Raw genomic sequence first — 20,112 nt, forward strand, 5'->3', positions numbered from 1 at the left:
GCAGTGGAAGCTCAGATTCTTAGCTGCTGGACCTCCAGGGAAGCCCCCCAGCTTCTGTTTTTAGATGATAAATTTGAATATTTTATTTCAATACAAATGATAAGATTCAGTTCAGTTCAGTTCAGTCACTCAGTCGTGTCCGACTCTTTGCCACCCCATGAATCGCAGCACGCCAGGCCTCCCTGTCCATCACCAACTCCCAGAGTTCACTCAGACTCTCACGTCCATTGAGTCAGTGATGCCATCCAGCCATCTCATCCTCTGTCGTCCCCTTCTCCTCCTGCCCCCAATCCCTCCCAGCATCAGAGTCTTTTCCAATGAATCAACTCTTTGCATGAGGTGGCCAAAGTACTGGAGTTTAGCTTTAGCATCATTTATTGAAATAACTGCTAAATGATTTAGCAATTATTCTTTAGTACTTTTTAGAACTACTTTAGAGAGATCTTTTACATGAAATGATAATGATTCAGATAAAATAACCGTCTTTAACAAATGGAGTGCTATACTGTTCAGTTTTTCAGTGTTCAGTATAATGGATACTTTATTGTAAGTCAGTCAATAAATAAGGCTGATAGACATGGGGGTACAGAAACCCAGATAAATCAAAATCCCGTCACTTGTCTGTGATTAGAACCTGCAGGTTTAGATAGTAAATGTGGTGTTATGGTAAGTGCACTGCCACTTCCAGTTTTTTTTTTTAATGATCATTAAATAAACTTGTCTTCTAGCTATATCCTATAATAGTAAAGAAATAAATATTAAGTAAATGCTATTCCATTTAATATTTTTTAAAATTCCCTTTCAGTCACTACCAAATTTTTTCCCCATGATTTTCTAAGAAGTTTTTGTCTGAACTTCTTGTTCATCTGTATGAGGTCTTGTTCATCTGTATGTTGGTTTCTGCTTATCACTTTATTGAAAGAAGTAAAATCCAGTAGTTTTGCTGGCACATTGCTAGGGAAACTGAGAATGTTTAAACCCCTTCCTCTCTTTCTGCCAGTGAACAATTGACAGGATATGGGTTTGTAATTATAGTCTTAAGGGCTTCAGTTCAGTTCAGTCACTCAGTTGTGTCTGACTCTTTGCGACCTCATGGATTGCAGCACGCCAGGCCTCCCTGTCCATCACCAACTCCCGGAGTTCACTCAGACTCACGTCCATTGAGTCAGTGATGCCATCCAGCCATCTCATCCTCTGTCATCCCCTTTTCCTCCTGCCCCCAATCCCTCCCAGCATCAGAGTCTTTTCCAATGAATCAACTCTTCGTATGAGGTGGCCAAAGTACTGGAGTTTCAGCTTTAGCATCATTCCTTCCAAAGAAATCCCAGGGCTGATCATAAAGGACATACTATTTTTAATTTCAGCTCAGCACATTTTGAGAGTATACCCCCTCTCTCAGTACTTAGCTTAAAAGTATTGTGAAAGAAGCTCCTAAGTGCTGCAAGTTACCCTGTGATTTTAGGTAGACTACCCCATCAGTATGTTTACTAAGCGTCTTGAAAACTAAGAGCCACTTATACTCACCTTATATTCTCATCAGATAAGGGGCTAAAGTCTTCTTGACTTAAGAGCTTCTTTTGCCTTCAAGAATTAGCTGAAAACATAATAGAGAAGTATAAGATACACTATTGATTGACAAGTAGAAATGTATGAGAAATTTTATTCATTACTGTTCATTCAGTTCAGTTCAGTTCAGTTCAATCACTCAGTTGTGTCCGACTCTTTGTGACCCCATGGACCACAGCACGCCAGGCCTCCTTGTCCATCACCAACTCCTGGAGTTTACCCAAACTCATGTCCATCGGGTTGGTGATGCCATCCAACCATCTCATCCTCTGTTGTCCCCTTTTTCTCCTGCCCTCAATCTTTCCCAGCATCAGAGGTGTTTTAAATGAGTCAGGTCTTCGCATCAGGTGGCCACAGTATTGGAGTTTCAGCTTCAGCATCAGTCCTTCCAATGAGCACCTGGGACTGATCTCCTTTAGGATGGACTGGTTGGATCTCCTTGCAGTCCAAGGGACTCTCAAGAGTCTTCTCCAGTACCACACTTCAAAAGCATCAATTCTTTGGCATTCAGCTTTCTTTATAGTTCAACTCTCACATCCATACATGACTACTGGAAAAACCATATCCTTGACTAGATGAAGCTTTGCTGATAAAGTAATGTCTCTGCTTTTGAATATGCTATCTAGGTTGGTCATAACTTTCCTTCCAAAGGGTAAGCGTCTTTTAATTTCATTGCTGCAGTCACCACCTGCAGTGATTTTGGAGCCCGAAAAAGTAAAGTCAGCCTCGGTTTCCACTGTTTCCCCATCTATTTGCCATGAAGTGATGGGACCAGATGCCATGATCTTAGTTTTCTTTTTTTTTTTTTAATATTTATTTACGTGGCTGCACTGGGTCTTAGCGGCAGCATATGGGATCTAGTTTCCTGACCAGGAAATGAACCTGGACCCCCTGCACTGAGAGCACAGAGTCCTAGCCACTGGACCACCAGGGAAGTCCCTGATCTTAGTTTTCTGAATGTTGAGCTTTAAGCCAACTTTTTCACTCTCCTCTTTCACTTTCATCAAGAGGCTTTTTAGTTCCTCTTCACTTTCTGCCATAAGGGTGGTGTCATCTGCATTTCTGGGGTTATTGATATTTCTCCCGGCAGACTTGATTCCAGCTTTTGCTTCTTCCAGCCCAGTGTTTCTCATGATGTACTCTGCATAGAAGTTAAATAAGCAGGGTGACAATATACAGCCTTGACGTACTCCTTTTCTTATTTGGAACCAGTCTGTTGTTCCATGTCCAATTCTAACTGTTGCTTCATGACCTGAATACAGGTTTCTCAAGAGGCAGGTCAGGTGGTCTGGTATTCCCATCTCTTTCAGAAGTTTCCACAGTTTATTGTGATGCACACAGTCAAAGGCTTTGGCATATTCAATAAAGTAGAAATAGATGGTTTTCTGGAACTCTATTGCTTTTTCGACCATCCAGCGGATGTTGGCAATTTGACCTCTGGTTCCTCTGGCTTTTTAAAAACCAGCTTGAACATCTGGAAGTTCACGGTTCATGTATTGCTGAAGGCTGGCTTGGAGAATTTTGAGCATTACTTTACTAGCGTGTGAGATGAGTGCAATTGTGCAGTAGTTTGAGCATTCTTTGGCATTGCCTTTCTTTGGTATTGGAATGAAAACTGACCTTCTCCAGTCCTGTGGCCAGTTTTGAGTTTTCCAAATTTGCTGACATTTTGAGTGCAGCACTTCACAGCATTTTCTTTTAGGATTTGAAATAGCTCAACTGGGATTCCATCACCTCCACTAGCTTTGTTTGTAGTGATGCTTCCTAAAGCTCACTTGGCTTCACATTCCAGGATGTCTGGCTCTAGGTGAGTGATCAGAGCATCGTGATTTACTGGGTTGTGAAGATCTTTTTTGTATAGTTCTTTTGTACAGACTAGATAAATTGTGGAGATCCCATTAATCCTTTGAGAAATAGTAGGAATTATTGTAGAGCAGTGATTCTCAAACTGGGCAGTGTGAAATGCCCCCTATAAGATGCTTCTGAAATTTGTGGACATTGATTTTGTTGTTTTAGTGATTGGGGGAGGTACTACTATTATGTAATGGTTAAAAGTCTTATTATTATCTGATCCTAGATCTGAACTTTATTTACATAAAGAAATAATACAAAGTATTTTTGCATGATTTTAGTACATTAATTTTGGAAAATAGAGATTTTAAAAATCTCTGGCATCATTGGCTTTTGTGGCATTTAATTAGTCTGCATTTGTAGTTGTCACATCCATGGTGATTGTATGTAGAGATTCAAACCTCTGACTATTCTATTGTGCACATAATGGTTATATCCAGTTTTCACATACTGAAATATAGATTTTTATTTTGTTTTATTTATTCTTTGTATTATAATTAGAAGATTAAATGAGTTTATTTTGAAATCAAGTATATATGCAGCCATGAAATTAAAAGACACTTACTCCTTGGAAGGAAAGTTATGACCAACCTAGATAGCATATTCAAAAGCAGAGACATTACTTTGCCAACAAAGGTCCGTCTAGTCAGGGCTGTGGTTTTCCTGTGGTCATGTATGGATGTGAGAGTTGGACTGTGAAGAAGGCTGAGCGCCGAGGAATTGATGCTTTTGAAGTGTGGTGTTGGAGAAGACTGTTGAGAGTCCCTTGGACTGCAAGGAGATCCAACCAGTCCATTCTGAAGGAGATCAGCCCTGGGATTTCTTTGGAAGGAATGATGCTGAAGCTGAAACTCCAGTACTTTGGCCACCTCATGCTAAGGGTTGAATCATTGGAAAAGACTCTGATGCTGGGAGGGATTGGGGGCAGGAGGAGAAGGGGACGACAGAGGATGAGATGGCTGGATGGCATCACTGACTCAATGGACGTGAGAGTCTGAGTGAACTCTGGGAGTTGGTGATGGACAGGGAGGCCTGGTGTGCTGCGATTCCTGGGGTTGCAAAGAGTCGCACACGACTGAGCAACTGAACTGACCTGAACTGAAATTATATTAATAATTTCATTTCAGGTTTTTAAAATATTTGTAAATTATTTAAAAAGTTCTGAACATGAGGACCGAAAACCATTCTCTTAGGTAGTATTCAGCTTGAAGTACTTTGAAAACCTTGAGAACTGGTTTAATAAAAGTACTTTTATTAAAATGACACACAAGTACAGTGTTAGGCTGTAATTACATAGTGTCTTTATCTGGAATATTTACAAAGCGTGACAAGCATTCTAGCTCAGTTATTAGTAAATGATTAATATGAAAATATCAAGGTAGGAATTTATATACCTGAACGTAACTTTTCACTAGGGTTCACCTTCAGTGTCTGCAAAGGTTTGATTCCAGGAGCCTCACAAGTACCAAAATCTGCCAATGTTCAAGGCCCTCATACTATATTCAATATTGTATGGTAAACCATAAAGGCAAAGCATATGTAAAAGAATGTGTGTGTATATATATATTTATATGTATAACTGAATCATTTTGTTGAATGGTAGAATTTTGCACAACACTATAAATCAACTATACTTCAATAAGATATATTTTTAGAATAAGAAATTGAAGGTAGGGGAATTGATTTTGGAGACTGGTGTGATGTTGCTTTAGTAAGCAAGGACCATGGTGAACTGTAAAGCTAAAGGATTAAACTTTATAATGCATTTTGAGATGGCAGGAAAAAATATTTCATCATTGCAATTTATAATATTTTGCCAGTTTTTAAATATTTAAGGCATTATGATTGTTAAATATAGCATATTCTGAAGTAAAATTCTACTTTCTTTTCCTTTATATTAAAAATAGTGGTTGTCAGTTGACACCAGTTTGGGAGTTCCCCAATCTAAATTTAATAGAAGATGCCATTTTATGGAATAAACAGTTCTATAGTCAAACATTAGTTGAAAATACATCATTTTTGGTAATGGCTGTAACATTATTGGAAGTGCGGCACAGAGGGAATACAGTATTTGGTAAGACCTATTTCATGTTTCTCTTCACACGACAGGCATTTATGGACTGGAGACAAGATGGTATTAAGCAATCGGAATTCTGTATGTTGGGACTTCCCAGATGGTCTGGTGGTTGAGAATCTACCTTGTAATGCATGACACCCAGGTTTGATTCCTGGTTGGGGAACTAAGATCTCACATGTGGTAGAGCAAATAAGCCCACAGGCCACAAGTTACTGAGCCCATGTGCTCTAGAGCCTGTGCTCCACAACAAGATAAGCCTGTGTGCCTCAACAAAGAGCATATGTACTGCATGAAAGACCCAGGAAATACCTGCCCCCCCCCCCCCCCCCGACCTGGTGAAAAAAGTTATATCTATTTGGAAACTGTTTTTGATATTCATTATACTAGGCACTGAAAGACCACACTGATGGCCACATAGTTCCTTTTTTCCTGTCAAGTATGATATAAATCACATTTTTAACGGGACTTCCCTGGCAGTTCACTGAGTAAGAGTCAGTGCTTCCACTGCAGGGGGAGCAGGTTCCATCCCTGCTCAGGGAACTAAGTTTCTGTATGCTGTGCTTTGGGGCAAAGAAAAACCAAAAAATATCACATTTTTAATGATAAAATATAATTGGTCTAGTAGTGATTTCCATAGAATTTGAATTCATTAATTCATTCAGCCAAAAGTAAGTGTTTATTGAACTGGAAATAGCAAGAGACTGGGAAACTATCCCATAGCAATGAATTTTAGTATAGTGTACTCCTTCGTTGACATGTATATGCCCTGGTACTTGGGTGCACAGAGGAGTATTAGGGACAGATTCTAATTCACAGCCTAGAAGTGTGAGAGTTGGTCAGGATGACATGCTAGGGAGAGGAATGACAGATTTAAGGTAGAAGGCAGGAAAGAGTATGAGACATGGTGATAAGTGTCAGCAGGATTAAGGATAGTACGTGTGGGAGTGTTGAATGACAGATCTAGAAGGAAGGGAAGGCAGGGGCCCATGAATTCATTCCTGTAATTCATTTTAGATATGACTTCATCATCAAGAAATTCTTAAATCTACCATGGTGATTTTCCCTTTAATACCTGAGAAGTTTAGAATTTTGAATCTGGGGAGTTGATGCTGTTGGGTAGTGAGGTACGGTTTCTTTGAAAAGATTACTACTCTAGACTCCAGAGGCTCAGAAATCCTCATCATTTCTAGTTGCTGGTAAGGGTGAGGTTTCAGAGTTTTTATTTTTATAGTTTTTTGCTCTTATATTACTGTTGATATTTATCAGGTGATTTGGTTTCAATTGTGAGAATCTTGCCAAAAATCTATGCTAAAGCAACCAGGGGACTGTACAGGTTTATCTTGATTATAATTCTGATGTTTCATAAACCCATCTCAATTTTAAATGCTAACTTGAGTTTGTCCTCTCAGTTTTTGTTGACAGCTCCTGACTCTCATATGTCTCCTGACTTTTGGTGTTCAGGAGACAGCTTTTTCCTGTTTGTCTTTGCATGGTGTTATTTGAATATAAGCAAAGCATGGTCTTTAAAATTTGATGTAGAATGTTTTTATTATGCAGATGTTTCTTGAATATCTAATACTTGCAAAGTTGAGAAGCTCCTCTACTGAAAATAGTTTCTAAGGCTGTTCTGCAGTGATTTACGTAAAGCATTTCCAGGATCAGTGTCTGTTAATGACATCTTGTAGTAACTTTGTGTGGTTTTGTTCTTGTCTATGAAAGTTATCAGTTTAAAATTACTAAATATAGTGATTTCACTATATGCTGTGGTGAGAGACAAGTCTTTTAAAAAGCTTGGCACAAGATTTCAAGGAGCTTACAGTCAGGTAATGTGGTTTAATATGGTGAAATGTCTCACACTTCCTGGTGCTTTAGCAGTTATTATGGTATATTATAGTATCGTAGCTCAGTCGGTGAAGAATCTGCCTGCAATGCAGGAGACCCAGGTTCGATTCCTGAGTCAGGAAGATCTCCTGGAGAAGGAAACGACAACCCACTCAGTATTCTTACCTGGGGAATCCCTTGGACAGAGGAGCTTGGCAGGCCTGGAGAATCCCATAGACAGAGGAGCCTGGCAGGCTGCAGTCATTCCTTGGGGTCACTAAGGGTCGGACACGACTGAGCGACTTCACTTTCACTTTCATGCATTGGAGAAGGAAATGGCAACCCACTCCAGTGTTCTTGCTTGGAGAATCCCAGGGACGGAGGAGCCCGGTGGGCTGCCCTCTGTGGGGTCGCACAGAATCAGACAGGACTGAAATGACTTAGCAGCAGCAGCAGTTATTATGTAGAGTGTAGAGTTGGGCTCACTCTCCAGAGTTAGACCCAAGTTGATATCCCAAGACTGCTACTTTTTATCCATGAATGAGATCTCAAAGTATCTAAGTCTTAGGTACTTCCTTAAGGAGTAGTAATATTACCACAGGGTAGTAGTCAGGATAAGATATAGTAATGCATGTAAAGATTTTAGTAGATTCCTGATACATAGTAAGTACTTATCTTTAGTGTTATAAATTCCATTATCCCTTGAGCTTTTTAAAAAATTATTGTAGGAGTAGCAGCGTTTGGTCTTGAGTTCATTAAACAATTGCAAATGGCTACTATGTGTAATCACTTTTGGAGAAACAAAGTAGTTGAATATATATAACTCACAGCTCAAAAGAACTTTTGGTTTTTGAATAAAAATAAAAAATTGTAAGTAGCAGCAAACCTTGGGCCTATTATGGTTGGGCATTCTTTACTCAGTTTTCATAACCATGATATGATGTAGTTACTGTTGTTTTCATCATTTCATAGGTAAGGGAACTTAATTAGGAGGAAGATAATGTGATTTGCCCAAGACATCTTCATTAGTGAGTGATGGAGCCAGGTTTACAACTCAGGTGTTAGACTCTGAGAACACAATCTTTAATCATTGTCTGTTCTGTCTACAGAAATAAGGCTGGCATGTCTGAAAGATTCAAAACCTTTATCACAGTGGCAGTGTGCTGGACCTAGGCTATGAGGTGTAAGAGTTAAGGAGGGGTCAGTAATGACCAGGATGTTGAGGGGAGGCAGAAAGCTGTCATTGCAGTGTGTTAGCCACTCCATTTTAGCTCCTTCATTGTTACAGTGTTCCCAGGAGAAATACTTTAGTATGATTTTTTTTTAAAGCTATTGAAGTCTCAAGAAGTTTCATATCACATAACTGATAAATGGCGTAGGTGGAATTTAACAAAACCTTTTTGTTGTGAAAAATAGCAAACATACACAAAATCAGAGAAGTAGTGCAGTGTACTCCTCATGTCCCAACCTCAGTCAGTAACAATGTTTTGCCTCTCATTTTATCTATTTCTCTCATTTTTAAAAACGTGTTTATTGAGGTATGGGCTTCTCTGATGGCTCAGATGATAAAGAATCTGCCTGCACAATTCAGGAGACCCGGGTTCAATCCATGTGTCAGGAAGATCCTTTAGAGGAGGAAATTTGAACCCACTCCAGTATTCTTGCCTGGAGAATTCCATGGACAGAGGAGCCTGGTGAACTACAGTCCACGAGAGCACAGAGTTGGACATAGGACTAACACTTACTGAGGGATAATTGACTTAAACTACACATATTGAAAATGTGTAATTTGATATATTTTGACATATGTACATATCCCTGAAACCATCATCTGACAAGATAATGAACATATCCGTTACTCCCAAGAGTTTCCTTGTGTTCCTTGGTAATCCTCTTCTTTTACCTCTTCCTGCTTCCTGCCACCTCGTGCAAATAGTTGACTCATTGGAAAAGACTCTGATGCTGGGAGGGATTGGGGGCAGGAGGAGAAGGGGACGACAGAGGATGAGATGGCTGGATGGCATCACTGACTCAATGGACATGAGTCTCAGTGAACTCCGGGAGTTGGTGATGGCCAGGGAGGCCTGGCGTGCTGCAATTCATGGGGTTGCAATGAATCGGACACGGCTGAGCCACTGAACTGAACTGAACTGATACCTTCATATCATTTAGGTGCATATTTAGAAGTGGGATGACTGGATCATATGGTAAATATATGTTAAGAAACTGCCAAACTATTTTCCAAAGTAGCTCTGTTGTTTAACATTCCCATCAGCAGTGTAGAAAGTTCCAGCTCCTCTCCCTGTCTGCACTTGGTATGGTTGGTGTTTTTAATGTTACCCTGTAAGAGGTGTGTATCGCATTGTAATTTTAGTTTATGTAACTAATGTTATTAAGCCTTTTTGCCATCTCCTTTGATAGTTTCTGTTCAAATCTTTTGCCAATTCAAGTAAGCTGAGTTTTTTTCTTATGATTGTATATGGAGAGTTCTTTATGTATTCTGGATACCAGATCTTTATATGGTTTGCAAGCATTGTCTCCCTTCTGTGGCTCATCTTTTTATATTATAAACAGTATACTTACGGGCAGAAGGTTTTAGTTTTGGTGGTGTGCATTTTATCAGTTTTTTATTTTGTGAATTGCCTATGGTGTCATATTTAAGAACTGTTTGCCTAATCCAAGAGCACAATATTTTCTCTATGTTTTCTTCTAGAGGTTTTACCGTTTCAGTTTTTACATAACTATAATCCATTATTAGTGGTATGAGGTATGAATTGAGCTTCATTTTCTTAGCTTATGGATGTCTAAGTATTCCAAACTAGAATAACTAGTTGAAGCACCATTTGTTCAAGTGACTGTCCTTTTTCTCATGAAATTACCTTTATGTCTTTGTTGAAATCAGCTACCCTTTCACTTTTTAAAAAATGGACTAACCTAAAGCACATGCCAAGGATAATTTCATTTTATCCCGATGTATATTTATTATGCATCTGACTGATAAAGACTGATTTTTAGAAACATAACAAACATTCTATTATTATACCTCACACAATGAAGTTTCTTTAAAATCCTCTAATACTTAATTCATATTTTAATTTCCCAGACTGTTTCAAAGCAGGCTTTAAAGTTGACCAGTAAAGGGCCTTTCTCTATTATTATTGTCTCATATTTGATGTGTTTCAATCCGCGGATGTCATTATTGTTTTTGATGCCCCAAATGCTTTAAATTGGCTCTTGTCTCTTTTGACACAAGATTTGGATTTTTTGAATAAATGAGATTTGAGACTTTTTTTTTTCTTTTTTAACTTTATTGCCCATGTTCTTCTTAGGATTATTGTTGTGCTTTCTTGAAGAAAGCGCTTAAAACAGATGAGACTTAAATGGCCCACTTGGAGGGTGCATTTGTTGGAAAACTGGTTTGGTAAGGGGAGTGTCAACATATCTGTGAACACAAGTCTAGCAGCATGAGGCAAAACTTGTGGCATAAGAGCCTGGACTGTGAAATTGTTGGAGAAGCAAAGGAAAACAGGCCAGAGTCATAGGGCAAAAGGCCTTGCCAGCTGGTTTGTGGGATTTGATTTTTTTAATACTTTGATGATGGGTCATGGATCGAAGTTCATGACATTTCTTTCTCACATTGATTGATAGAAAATTATTTTTGAAAGAAAGCTCTCTTGATTCCCACTTTTCATGGAGTTTGCCAGGAAAAACTTGGCTGAAGAATCCAATATCAATCCTCTAGGATTCTCTGGAGAGAATCCTGTGTTGAGTGGTCATTAACTGAATTTCTCAGAACCCTGTGCTTCTTAAACCTTTCATCTTTTACATGTCATATAGTTATGTTGAATTTGAGTCAGTATGGTGTATATACATAATTCATGTAGTGATATCCAAAAGTATTTTAAGTAATGTGGCTGAGTCTTGCTTAATTTAATTGGCCTCCTGTTACAATGTTGGCTGTTTTGAAATCCAAGGACTAATTATGGATTGGTGGGCTTCATCACGTTTTAGTATAAAATCTGGCTTATTAATTCACTGAGTTTTACCTACTGATTTCTAGAGCCCCGTGGTTATGAATGTGCTTCTACTTCATGATGCCTCCTGCTATGGCAGACGTCCTTGACATCTGGGCAGTGGACTCACAGATAGCGTCTGATGGCTCCATACCCGTGGATTTTCTTTTGCCCACTGGGATTTATATCCAGTTGGAGGTGCCTCGTGAAGCTACCATTTCCTGTATTAAGCAGGTATGTTACTAGGTGAGCTTTCTATAAACCTAGCTTACTTACTTTATTACTTGGAGGATATATTCCTCCATTTTAGAATGGTATTAATGTAAATCATACGGCGAATTTATGAGAAGTTTATAAGTTACTATATTTTACAGATTTCAATTCATATTTTGTCTTGGATCTTCTTTTTGGTTTGTATGTATTTAGACACACACACACACACGTATGTGTATAGACACACACACACACACACACACACACACACACACACATACACGGCTTCCCTGATAGCTCAGTTGGTAAAAAATCCAATGTAGGAGACCCTGGTTTGATTCCTGGGTTGGGAACATCCACTGGAGAAGGGATAGGCTACCCACTCCAGTATTCTTGGGCTTTCTTTGTGGCTTAGTGAGTAAAGAATCCACCTGCAATGCGGAAGGGTTCAATCCCTAGGTTGGAAAGATTGCTTGGAGAAGGGAAAGGCTTCACACTCCAGTATTCTGGCCTAGAGAATTCCATGGACAGTATAGTCCATGGGGTCTCAAAGAGTCGGACACAGCTGAGCCACTTTCAATTTCGTGTGTGTATGTGTGTATGTGTATGTATGTATATATATATACACATACATACTCATTCTCACTCCTACTCACTTTTAATTAAAAAAAAATTCATGTGTGATACCTGAATTAAGACACACTAACTTATGTCAGCTAGTTTGAAAGATTTGTTCAGGTTATCAAAAGGAATTTGACATTGTCAGAGAAAGTTTTAAGGTAAGGTCTTTGTACTTACTGTCTTTGAATTTGTCACTTTTTTTTTTTTTTTTTTAAATAAATATGACGTGGTTCATCGTTTCTTTTCTCCTTTTCCTTCCCTTTCTGTTCCCCTTCTTCTGTCCCCATCCTCACTAGTTTTCATGGTCACTCTGGGGGAAGAAAAGGTTTTCTGCTGTTTACTAGATTCTGCCTCCCCACCCCCATAATGAATGGTATGTCCTCACTTGAAAGCAAATTCTTTCATATAACAAGGCTTGCCTGTTTGTTGGCTGATTTTTTTCAAGTGAACTGATGAGTGCTGTTTGATTTGTAAAGACTGTGACTTATAAATGAAATTATTTTTCTAGAACCCAATATGGAACCCCAGTATAGGATTGTGATCTTTTTAAGAAAAAAATATTTATGACAGAGTGCTAGAGTTGGAACAGCCTCTCAACTGTTTTCCAAGCTTCTTCACTGGGGAGCCATAAAAATTCTAGAACTGTATGATCCCTGAAGTGAAAAAAAAAATTAAAAATTGTTTTAGGCACCTTACAGGTGCAGAGAGTACATTTATTTTTCTAGTCACCAGTGACAGGTACGGATGACTGTGGCTATAGCTGAAGCTTAATTAACTATTGAAACCCATTTTAAAAAATTTAAAAAATGTATTGTTGTAAAATAAAATTCATCAGAGTCATTTTTAGGCACATAATTTCTTGGTATTAAGTATATTCACAGTGTTGTCCAATCCATTACCACTGTCCATTTCTAACACTTCTCATCATCCTAAACACAGACTGTGTACTTACTAAATAATAAACTTCTGCTTCCCTAACCCCTGGTAATCTCCATTGTAGTATTTATTCTAGCTACCTTGTGTAAGTAGAATCACACAACAGTCAGCCTGTGTCTTGCTTTTTTCACTTAGCCATAGTATTTTTCATTTCATTCATGTTGTCATATGTATTCAAATTTCTTTCCTTTTTAAGACTGAATATCATTGTTTTGTATGGATGTACCACATTTTGTTTATTCATTCATCTTTTGTTGGACATTTTTGGTTATAATCAACTTTTAGCTGTTGACAATAATGCTGTTCTGAACATTGATGTTTAAGTTTCAACGTGAATCCTTGTTCTCCATGTGTTGGATCATATGGTAATTCTGTTTTAACTTTTTAAGAAACTGCCAAACTTATTTTTATAGTGGCTGTACCATTTTACATTCCCATCAGCAATGCTCAAGGGTTCCAGTTTCTCAAAATGCTGGCCAGAACTTGTTATTTTCCTTTTTTACAAAATAATAACCATTCTTCTGGTTGTGAAGTGGTACCTCATTTTTATTTTTATTTGCATTTCCCTGATGGCTAATAATGTCACGTTCTCTTCATGTTCTTGTGGACTTTTGTTTAGAATTTTTTGTTCAAGACCATTGCCCATTTTCCAATTCAGTTGTTTTTTTTGTTGTTGTCATAAGAGTTCTTTATGTATTCTGGATGGTAATCTCTTATGAAATATATATTTGAAAATATTTTCTCTATTCTGTGGGTTGCCTTTCTACTCTCAAAATAGTGTCCTTTGATACAGAAAAGTTTTAAATTTTGATGAAATCCAATTTACCTATTTTTTCTTTCTTTCTTTTTTGCCTAGCATTGATTTTTTCTGTTTTATGTAACTGAATTTGAGGTTTGGCCATGATTTTCATTTTTCAGCTGTAGGCTTTTGTCCTGGTTGCAGTTAAAATATGTAATCCACCTTGTATTTGTATAGTGACCTTTTTTATAGGATCTCATTTAGGAGAATTCAGGGGAGATGATGAGAGATTGATTGTGCTTGTCCTGACAGGGCAATCCTAGTTAATGGAGATAACTCTGGTGAATAGAAAAGAATTCAGGACAGAAACAATGTAAATTTTGTGTGAAGGTGATAGATGATACATACTTTAAATGTTCTTTTTTTATTAGAAGTTACTTATGTTTACAAGAATGCTAAATATGAAAGTCTTCATTGATTCTTGCTCTTCATAGATACTTACTTTTAATACTTTTGTTTTTATAAATGTATTTTTAAAATTATACCATTCTGTTATTTTACAAGAGGGGGTTAATACTATTCGTATTCTCTTCCAATTTGCTGTTTTAAAAGAAGCCAACTGTGATATACCTTGTACACTTTATGCATTACCATGTTTGTCTATCTTATTTTCATAGTTCTGTAATATTCTGTAATTCATTTAACCAAACCCGTATTGCTAAACATTTGGCTTGTCCTCAATTTCTGAGTTTTCCAACAAGTGCTACAGTGAGCATCTTTGTAGACATGTCTTTGTACATTTGAGCAAGTATTTCCATTTCATAAAATGTCTTATTGTTTTTTTCTGCAGATGTTATGGAAACAAGTTACCAATTACCCAATGTTTAACCTCCTTATGGAAATCGACTCCTATATGTTTGCATGTGTGAATCAAACTGCTGTATATGAGGAACTCGAAGATGAAACAAGAAGACTCTGTGATGTCAGACCTTTTCTTCCAGTTCTCAAATTAGTGACAAGAAGTTGTGACCCAGGGGAAAAATTAGACTCAAAAATTGGAGTCCTTATAGGAAGAGGTAATTTAAACAATTCTTAGTATGAATTTAACGTTTGTTGCCAGATATATCTATAAACATGTAGTAAGTGCGCTCTATAACATTGCTTTGCAAGGAGTGGTCTATAGTGTCTATGTTACCAGTTTTAGATAAAGTAAAAACAGAAATCAAAAATAAATCTTTAGAAACTTCTCTAACAATGTGATATTGCCATAACAAGGGCTTATAAATTTTTTATCTTTTTCTTTTCCAGTGACGTATTTTTTTAATTTATTTTATTGAAGTATAGTTGATTTACAATGTTGCATTAATTTCTGCTATACAAAGAATGACTCAGTTTTATATACACACATATATAATACATACATTCATTTGCATATTCTTTTCCATTATGATTTATCATAGGATATTTTATATAGTTCCCTGTGCTACACAGTAAGTAGGCTTTGTTGTGTATTCATTCTATATATAATAGTTTGCATTTGCTAACCCCAACCTTCCAATTCACCTGTCCTCCACCCCCATCCTCCTTGGCAACCATAAGTGTCTTCTCTATGAATCTATTTCTTTTTTGTATATAAGTTCATTTGTGTAAAATTTTAGATTCCACATATAAATGATAACATATGGTACTTGTCTTTTTCTTTCTACTTCACTTAGTATGATAGCCTTTAGGTCCATCCATGTTCTTGCAAATGGCATTATTCTTTTTTATGGCTGAGTGTTCCACTGTGTATATATACCTAATTTTCTTTATCCATTTATTGTTGATGGGCATTTAGGCTGTTTCTGTGTGAATAGTGCTGCTCTGAATACATAGGAAACCATCTATACTTTTGAATTACAGCTTTGTCTGGGTACATGCCCAGGTGTGGGATTGCTGCATCATGTGGCAACTCTGTTTTTATTGTTCTGAGGAACGTCTATACTATTTTTTTCATGGTAGCTACACCAGTTTACATTGCCACCAACAATGTAGGAGGGGTCCATTTTCTCCACATCTTCTCCAGCATTTATTATTTGTAGACTTCTTAATGAAGCCCATTCTGACTGATGTGAGGTGATACCTCATTGTACTTTTCATTTGTTTTTCTCTAATAATTAGAGATGTTGAGCATCTTTTCATGTGCCTTTGGCCATCTATATGTCTTTGACTTCTTTTTATTTTATAAAAGTATTGGTTTTTGTCAGATTGGAAATCAAAAAGTTGTTCCTTTGCCTCAGTTAGTTTGAGAAGCCCTTTTCTAAGAGATGCATCCTCAGTTTCTTGTGAACTACCCCTGAAGTATGAACATAATTTATACACAACTCTCTGTGATAATCGAGACTTTAAGGTAATTGATAAGTTTCCATAAATTTGACTTCATAAGTAAAATTCTCTTTTAAGTAGAAGTTATTTTTATAGCAAGTCAGGTCCATATTCTTTGCATATTAATTCCAGGGAAAATTGTGAATAACACAATTAATGTGGCGCAGTCACTCTTGCTTTAGTAATCTTAGGTGTTTACTGGACCAGTGGTATTCTGCCTTAGACAAGATATTAACTTGAATTACATACTACCAGGGATTACTGAGGTAATTTTGTTGGATAATCCAATTTGTTGGGTCTGGATTGGCTACCTATATTGATCAAATTCAGGGTTAGTTCAATTTAGTTGCTCAGTCGTGTCCAATTCTTTGCAACCTCATGGACTGCAGCACGCCAGGCCTCCCTGTCCATCACTAACTCCCGGAGTTCACCCAAACTCATGTGCATCGAGTCGGTAATGCCATCCAGCCATCTCATCCTTTGTCGTCCCCTTCTCCTCCTGCCCCCAATCCCTCCCAGCATCAGGGTCTTTTCCAGTGAGTCAGCTGTTCGCATGAGGTGGCCAAAGTGTTGGAGTTTCAGCTTTAGCATCAGTCCTTCCAGTGAACACCCAGGACTGGTCTCCTTTAGGATGGGTTGGTTGGATCTCCTTGCAGTCCAAGGGACTCTCAAGAGTCTTCTCCAACACCACACTTGAAAAGCATCAATTCTTCAGCGCTCAGCATTCTTCACAGTCCAACTCTCACATCCATACATGACCACTGGAAAAACCATAGCCTTGACTAGACAGACCTTTGTTGGCAAAGTAATGTCTCTGCTTTTGAATATGCTATCTAGGTTGGTCATAACTTTTCTTCCAAGGAGTAAGCGTCTTTTAATTTCATGGCTGCAGTCACCATCTGCAGTGATTTTGGAGCCCCCCAAAATAAAGTCTGACACTGTTCCCACTGTTTCCCTATCTATTTCCCATGAAGTGATGGGACCAGACGCCATGATCTTAGTCCAAATTCAGGATACTATAGTACAATTCTCTGTAAGATACTTTTCTTTGATCTCACCCTGTAGTTAAAATTCTAATGATTACATTGGGGGACTAAATTCTCTGAGTGCTTAGAACAGAAGCTTATTGATTTATATGTGACACTCTGGTATTTAAAAACATTTGATTATTTCAGATGATAACTAGTTTGCTTTGGCAGTAACTTTTCCCCCCATTAAGTAGCTTTGTAATTGTATACCTTACAGATCTTTTAAAAATATATTAATAGCTTCAGTAGAAAGCATTCCTATTTTCTAGAGCTTCAAAGATTTTTTAAAAACTGCAGTCTCCATTAGTAGAAGTTTTTCCTTTGTTTGAGTTGAAGAGTATGTATAAAAGTAGAAAGAATAAAAAATCACTTACCAGAATAGGAATATCCCCTGATAATATTTTGATACAGTTATTTTTAAGGGTTTTATAGTTTATGAAAATACTGTTTTTCTGTATTTTTCTGCTGATTTTTAGACAAGCTGAAATATTTGATAATTCAAAAGGTTCACGTCACAGATAGACTTAACATTTATCAGTTAACGTATAGGTGTCTTTTTGAGACTAACCATCTTTTCAAAACTTAGATCATTGTGTTCTCTTTGGATTTTGATCTCCAAAGCATATGGATTCATGAGCCACCATTATGTTGATCTATGCTTGTCAGATTTACTGTATAAAAATACAGGAGATTCATGTTTTACTCTTACTGCTAAAAAGTCATTCACTATCTAAAATTCAAATCGAATGGACATAGTTTTTTTTTTTTAATTTGAAAATTCTAACTTTAGCACAGGGATCTAATATATATTAGAATTGAATTTTTCTTTCTTTAAACAATGCACCATATTTTATCTGGTATAAAGCGTATTGTACAAAGGTTTTATTCAGTGTGTTCTGCAACTTGAATGACAAAGAAAATGTCAGGAGTGTTTTATTGCAATTAGTAGTTTATAAGCTTTTAAAATTTATAAATTTTATATACTTTAGATCCTCAGTAGTTTAGGATAGCTAGCATTATGATCGTATACACAAATTCAAATATTAACGTTCATTTATGAAGTTGAGTAAGTCTGTTTTGATGTTTTAGAGTGAATTTCCACATTAAATACCCAATAAGTCAAGTTTTGCAGTTGCTGATTTGTATGTGATGACTACAACCAGGACTTGGTGAGGTCATGCCTCCTGGGAAAACAATAAACAATTATTTCAGTTTAACTTGAGGAACAAGAGTTTGCTGCCTTCTCCTCCTCAAAGAAAAGAATAGACCCTTTACAGACATAACTGCCCTGTCGGGTCTAAAAATACCTTTTCCTGAAAAATGATATGACTAATCATTTTATTTTCTCTGTATTCTAAATAATTATTTATAGCATTGCTGCTGGGGCTGCTCTGATTATTCTCTGTAGTGAAGGTACTTGTCACTCTTTCCTTAATTTCTTCAAACACCCAGCAGTAAATCTTGATCAGAGAATTTTGTCAGCATTCTGATAAAAGTATTTGAACACTTCCCTTTTCCCCTTAATATTCCTTAAAATGATGGAAATATATAGTCCAAGGATTTTAAAGGTATCTGTAGTATGTAGAAATTATTCATTCAGTACTTTTTAATATAAAAAATTCTATTTGATTGTAAACTATACAGTACTCTTAAGATTTAAGCTTTGCTATCAAATTTTCATACACAAGACACATAGGGAATTAACTAGGTTTGAAATTACTCAGCCTAACTTATTTTTGTCAAAGATTCTATTTTTAAGAAATCTTTGTAGGAGTTCCCAAATTCAGGCTTCTACAGTTTCTTCTTTTTTAAAAAAAGTTTATTAGAGCATAGTTGATTTATAATGTTGTGTTAGTTTCAGGTGTACAGTAAAGTGACTCAATTATACATCCACATATAGCCACTCTGTTTTAGATTCTTTTCCCATATAGGCCATTACACATTACTGAGTAGTGTTTCCTGTGTTATATAGCAGGTTCTAGTTACTTATATATTTTATATGTAGCAGTGTGTATATGTCAATCTTAACCTCTCAATTCCTACCCCCCTGCCCATCCCCTGGTGACCATTACCATAAACTTGTTTTCTACATCTCTAATTTTATTCCTTTACATACAGCTGTCTAGTTTTCCCACTTATTAAAGAGTCTGTCTTTTCTCCATTGAATATTCTCATCTCCTTTGTCATAGATTAGGTGACCAGTCATCAATTTCTTAAAATACGAATTCTCAGAGATTGGGATTTAGTGAGTCTGAAAGAAATGTGAACTTTTCAGTTGACTCTCATTATAGTTTTATGAAAACAGTCCCGCATTTGTAATAATGAAAAAAATGACCAAAATGATAGCAGTTGCAATTCAGCAGTTTATTTTCAGTGTTTTTACTTGAGAACCATAGCAGTGAACTTAGGTGATGTGGTCTTTCCTGCTCTGAGTCAAGGAGGGTCACTTCTCTCAGCTAGGTAAGACAGGAAGATCCTCTTAACCTGAGATTTCAGTGCTCATTAGGAGTTGAGCAGATGAATGGGGTTAGAAGAAGGAAAAGCAAATGAGAATGGCATATGTGAAAGATAGTCTATTCAAGGAATAAAAGAAATTGACTATGATTTGTTGACGGGGACAGCCAGGATAAGCAGGAAGTTCGGAAAGGCAACCAGCTTCAGAGTATGCTGGCCTATCCAAGTCATATAAAAAGTAGAGAACTCATAAGAGCAGTTGGGAAGCTATTGAAGGGATTTAAATAGGGGCATAACAGCATTACATTTTCAGTTTAGACACATTGGGGAATGGAAATGGATTGTGAGAAGATCTGACAAAAATCAAATGATCTACCCTTTATCTACTAAAAAAAAAAAAAAAACCTCATGTCAAATCTACTTTATAAA

General features: G+C 37.0%; 1 protein-coding gene across 3 annotated transcripts in view; it reads left to right on the top strand.

The window, feature by feature from the left end:
- The window catches only part of PIK3CB (phosphatidylinositol-4,5-bisphosphate 3-kinase catalytic subunit beta), a 179,187-nt gene that overhangs the window by 65,531 nt on the left and 93,544 nt on the right, over positions 1–20,112 (top strand). For all 3 annotated transcript variants that reach the window (NM_001206047.2, XM_024988896.2, XM_059884087.1), the window contains 2 exons: positions 11,376–11,562; positions 14,688–14,913. In NM_001206047.2, coding sequence (NP_001192976.1) covers positions 11,392–11,562; positions 14,688–14,913 — 397 coding nt within the window. In that variant the 5' untranslated portion in view covers positions 11,376–11,391. The remainder of the gene's footprint in view (positions 1–11,375; positions 11,563–14,687; positions 14,914–20,112) is intronic.

The sequence above is a fragment of the Bos taurus genome, chromosome 1, assembly GCF_002263795.3.
Source record: "Bos taurus isolate L1 Dominette 01449 registration number 42190680 breed Hereford chromosome 1, ARS-UCD2.0, whole genome shotgun sequence".
NCBI lineage: Eukaryota > Metazoa > Chordata > Mammalia > Artiodactyla > Bovidae > Bos > Bos taurus.